Consider the following 5,342-nt stretch of genomic DNA (forward strand, 5'->3'; position numbering starts at 1 on the left):
GGTGGCTCCCTGGGGATGCAGAGCTGGCACCGGAGGAGGCCCAAAGCCTGTGGGACCAGGCAGCTGCCCGTGGGCTGGTGGAGACAAGCTCAGCTTTGCTCTGTGTTCCTGGAAATGGGGAAGCAGGGCTGGCTCTGCCCAGCGACGGTGACCAGGATGCTACCCCAGCATTGTACTTAAGGCTTGATTTGTATTAAATGTTTGCAGCAAAACAAGCCTGGCTGTGGCTGCTCTCTGTCCCTCCCTGCTGCTGCCAGGTGCCAGGATTTAGAGCTCACTACCATGATGGAGGCTGGCTGGGCAGCAGACAAGAGCTGCACTGATAGCAAGGGCGAGCCAGTGCTCTCCAAACCCCTGCTTTACCTGGGCAGGGAGAGGAGGGCTAGCTCCTGCCCAAGCAGAAGCGCTCCTCTCCCTGCACTCAGGGAGCTCAGGATGCCCAGCCCAGGATGCGGAAGGCCCCTCTTTCAGCCCAGATGTTGGCCTCAAGTAATTAGAGCTGCTGCTGCTCAGGGCAGCGCAACCTTAAAGTGCTTCCAGACTTCCAGGCACCTCAGTGGAGGCCCCTTTAACTCCTTCCTCCCCTCCAGCCCCAGGGCTGGAGCTGCAAAGCCCAAGCTGGACTGGGATGTGCAGCACTATCTCCCCAGGAGGAAGAAGCTAGATGAGGCTGTAATGGAGCAAGGGCCCAGGAAGGACCTGTCCCCCAGATAGCCCTGCCCGAGGGACAGCCGCTACAAAGTGAGCTTAGGGAAAAGAGGCATTACACAACAGGGCTGAGAACTGCCCTAGGACCACGTCCAGTGGCCAGGAAACCTTTCTTCATACTAAAAGCAAGGCCAGAAGTGAATAAAACTCATGCACGATCCTGAAAGCAAGTACTTCAGCTCGCTTTTCCCCAGCGCAGGGGCGTTCACCAGCGGGCAAGTGAATTAGCACATCCAAGGCAAAACTGAAGGAGTTTAATATGCTTAAAGCCGGGGAACAGCTAATCCCCGCCCAGGACCACAGGAGAACTGGCACATGAAGGCACAGGACTGGAAGGAAGGATTTACTGCAAATCCATCGAGCTGGGGTGGTACTGGATGGATGGAGAATCTGTAATGCGGTGCCTCGCTGAAGGCGAGAGGTGGGATGGGGCCCTCAGTGGAGTGCAGGGCTTTAGCACAGAGCTCAAAAACCGGAGGCAAAGATGGGGAGGTAAGTGGATAAAGGGCAGCGTTGGTTACCGTAGGCAGACTGGCAGGATCAGCAGGGAGCTGCCTTCAACACAAACAGGTTTTTTGAGACAAAACAAGGTGGTAGATCTCTGCCACCTGCACGCACACGTACATTGAGTGCTCTGGCACCCTGCGGATGGGGCTGGTGTGAGAGGAGACTTGAAGCCAGCCCCCCAAGCTACACTCATGCTGCTGCTGTGGAGGCTGTTAGCCCACCAGCGTGGCAGGGCTTGCTGCCATTCCCCTGAGCCCTGCCTAGGCAGCCTGTACAGGTCTCAGCCTGATGGAAGGGGGGCTGGCAGCTCTCCTGGCTGATTCCAAGCCCTTGGGGACAGAGGTGGTGCTGGGGGAAGTGGTGTTTTGCAGCTCCCTCAAGAGTCAGCAGCCTGCCTCATCTGACCCAGCCACTGTACACCAGCGCCCTGAGGAGAGAGTGCTACTCTGGCTTCCCAGCAGGGGCCTGGCTCTGGCTGCTGCAATTGAGCTGCTGAAATCAGGATCCTCACAAACCAGCTCTGTGCAGGACAGGCTTGTTCAAAGCTCCCTGGCTTCTGAGAGGGGCCGAGACCTTCCACGGAGTTGCAGACAGCAACTGATGGAGGGAGAGCCTGGGTGGGGGGAGTGCAAAATGATGTCCAAATGCCCAAAGCTGGACCCAAGATACTGCAGGCACCAGGTGCTCCCTCAACAGCCTCAGCCCAGCTCCCTGCATAGGCACGCAGCCTGGTACCAGGGTCATGTGCTGTCCCTGAAGCCTTCATCCTGCCCCAGGGCTGGTCCCTGGGCTGCAGGAGAAGTAGCACGCAAGGCTGATGCACACCAGCTTTAATGTCTGTCTGCAGTAGGATTTGGGCATTTGCAGGGCTCCTGGCCTGCGCCTACCCCTCTGGGGTTGCTGGGAATCTCCTAGGAGGTGAAGCCTCGGCACAGTCTCTTGCTGTGGGACACAGCAGGGAGCGGGTGGCTGGTGCTGGCCGCTCCAACCCAGTGAGCTGCTGACTCACAGGATAATCTGGTTTTTGTAGCTGCGGCTCAGCTCCTTGTGAGGAAGGACGATAGAGTTGAGAATAACAACCTCTGGGGGGATGGTGACACTGCAGCCTGTGGGGAGAGAGACAGGGGATTAGCAGGAGCGGAGAGACTGCCCTACTGCACAGGGCTAGGGCAGCTGGGCATGGGTGGGACATACCCAGGATTGTGATGGATGGTGTGAGGCGCCCATCCCGGAAAAGGGTCTCGCTGTCAATCTTGGCGTAGGGATCATTGGGGTTGGGGTCACTGGGCGTTCCTTCAACCCGGGCCCAGCGCCCGATGGTGCTGTCCCAGCCCACAATGGTATTGAGGACACATGTGTGGTCCTGGGACAGAGGAGAGGGGAATGAAGGGTGCTGCTGCCTCCCTGCAAGGGGTGGGGGTTGACAGCCACGCCCTCAGTCAAACTCTGCTTACGTGGAGCGAGGCGCCATGCAGGACGATGGACTCTCGCACACGCACACCAGCTCCTACCGTCACCCCCTCCCCAATGGAAACATTTGGGCCCAGCTGTAAGGAAAGAGGGAAGTGATAAGGGCAAGGACAAGGTGCCCTCAGCACCCTGAGTGTCATCCTGCCGCAGGGTCCCCCCCAGCCTTTGCTCACCACTGCAGTGCTGTCGATGCAGGCTGTCGGGTGGATGTACACGTTCCCTGCAACAAGAAGCAGAGACGTCAGGGGAGGCAGCTCGCAGGAGCACCCGCCTCTTGGATCAGGGCTGGGCCTGCTCACGGGTCCCTCCGCCTCCCCAGGCAGCGGCAGAGGGCGTCAGAGACGTGCCTCGGATGATAGGGCCTCCGGGTTTGTTCTGGGCCAGCCTCTCGGGGTGGCTTTTGCTGTACTGGTTCAGGTAAAGGCGGCTAGCGTAGATAGCAGAGCTGGGGGAGGAAAAGCAAAAGATTATTACTGCCTCTCTGACACTACCAGGGGAGAACAGGGTCCAAATTCAGTCCCCCCACCTCCCTCCCCAGGTTCTCCCTGGGAGCACTCCTGTCCCATCCCTGGTACAGATCGCATGATGCTCCTACTGATCCTCCAGTCCCAGCCCTTACCCAGCTGACTTGATCTGGCTCCAGAAGCCATCGGTTTTATAGACATAGAGTTTGCCACTCCCAGCCAGCGCCGTGAAAACGTCCTGCTCTAGCCGGATCACTTCTGCACGCTGCCAGCCATTGGAGTTCTCCTCTCTGCAAGTGAGAGGCCCATTAGACACCCATGCCAGTCATGGTCTCAGCCAGGGACCCCAGCAGCTACCTTCCCCAAATCCAGGGTGATCCCAAGACTCTTGCCTAGCCATGCACTTCTCCCCAAAGGTGGGGACAGCCCTAGATGTCAGGCTAGGCCTGCCCAGCCCCATGGAGCCCCAGAGCTGCAGAGGGAAAGGGCTCTGCCAACTGAAATAAGCTCTGAGCCAGTAGGTGATTGTGCAAGAGCCCCAGCCTATCTAGATGGGTGGAGGAGTGACAGACCCTGCCCATGCCCCAGAGCCCTGCACAGCTGGACTTTTGCCAGGGTGGTGGCAGATGTCAGGTGACAGGCTGGCTGGCACACAGAGCTGGAGCGGGGAGCAGAGCGTTCCCAGGTGAAAGGCTTGCTCAGAGCTGAATGAGGATGGGGTGGAAGAAGAGGAAGGGAGAGGGGTAGTCTCAAGCTGGCCAGGAGAGAAGCAGAGAGAGTAGACTTGAGCAGGGGGGAACACGTGCATTACCACTCGGGACGATCCAGCCCGGAGAGCAGCTAGTGCAGGCACAGAGGGAGACTTACCCAAGGTAAGGACAGCTGGTGCAGGACCAGGAAACAAGTGAGTGATGGTAGAGCAGGAGAGAAGATAGAGAAAGAATGGAGGATGAGCGTGCCGCTGCAGCCCCAGGAAGCAGTGGGGTGGGAGGGATGGGGGTCAGGGAGAGGCACTCACAGCTTTAGCTCCTGCTGATTCCTCTGGAAGACCTCACCGATGTGCTGGAAGATGGCAGGTGTGAACAGGTAGATGCCACAGTTAATGATCTCACTGACAAATGTGCTGGGCTTTTCCACGTAGTGCTGGACCTGGAAGTGAGGGAAGAGATGTGAGTCCCGAGGTGTGGCCCCCGTGCCCGGCGTCACACCCTCTGTGGCACGCTGGGAAGATGTGCCCACGCAGGCAGTGCAACACCTGCCGCCCACGCCGTGCCTGGCACCCCAAGCCCCCCCAGTACCTCCCGCGTGCCCGCATTTGCCACGATACAGCCGTAATTCAGCGCCTGCGTCCTGTTGGCCTGTGGGGAGAGGATGTCTCAGCAACGGTAGAGCAGCAGACATGTGGATGAAGGGCAGACTAGACCCAGAGCTCGCACCCAGGGATCTGTCCACCGCAGGAGCCACCGGCTTCTTGACAAGCCCATGGCAGAGCCCCACTGCTCCTGTGCTCCCCAGCACCACCACTCACTGTGGTACCCAGAATGACAAAGCTGTGCGCATCCCCGTGCTGCTGCCAGAACTCCAGCATCTCCTGCAAGGGGAACTCTGAGCACACATCTGCGTTGAGGACAAAGAAGGCCTCAGCACCACCTGACAGGATCTGGTCTCGGAAGTGATAGATGCCACCACCTGTGCCCAGCGCCGCGTACTCCTGGAGATACCTGCGAGCAAAGCAGCGAAAAGTGAGAGCTTAGGGAAGCATGGATCCGGGGGCACCAACAGGCGGTGGGGGAGGGCAGCGATGGGGCTCACATGGACGTTGGCACAGGGGAAGGAATCTATAGAAGCTTAGAGCTGTGCTGGAGAGGTATCTCTGGAGCAGGAACCAGCCAGGGCAGGGCCCAGGGCAAGTGCTATTTAGCACAACTAATGTCAGAGGCCAGCTGTGCCCGTAAGTGGTGGGACAGGGTCGACCTGCACAACAACTGGGCGCTGGTAGGGGGCAGGCAAAGAACCAAGTGGGGTGTGTCGCCGTGGGCACCCCAAAGGGGTGAGGGTTACTGCCCACCTGATGGGGATCTTGAACTCCTGCTGCGCTGACGCCAGGAAGCGGCTGAGGGCCTCGTGGGGCTGGTAGAAACCCATCAACAGGATCTCCTTCATGCCCGGCACCTGGGGGGGGAGGGAGGGACG

General features: G+C 59.1%; 1 protein-coding gene across 1 annotated transcript; it reads right to left on the reverse strand.

Annotated features, from left to right (window-relative positions):
• Positions 1-2,220: 2,220 nt before the first annotated feature.
• Positions 2,221-5,324, reverse strand: GMPPA (GDP-mannose pyrophosphorylase A; the record flags this gene model as incomplete). The annotated part of the gene is made up of 10 exons (XM_008948355.1): positions 2,221-2,321; positions 2,410-2,578; positions 2,670-2,762; positions 2,859-2,905; positions 3,033-3,130; positions 3,305-3,439; positions 4,168-4,298; positions 4,448-4,507; positions 4,678-4,870; positions 5,218-5,324. Coding segments are annotated over 10 exons (1,134 nt in total), but the record flags the coding sequence as incomplete, so codon positions are not given.
• Between the last annotated feature and the right edge of the window lie 18 nt (positions 5,325-5,342).

The sequence above is a fragment of the Merops nubicus genome, unplaced genomic scaffold (assembly GCF_000691845.1).
Source record: "Merops nubicus isolate BGI_N331 unplaced genomic scaffold, ASM69184v1 scaffold50190, whole genome shotgun sequence".
Lineage (NCBI taxonomy): Eukaryota > Metazoa > Chordata > Aves > Coraciiformes > Meropidae > Merops > Merops nubicus.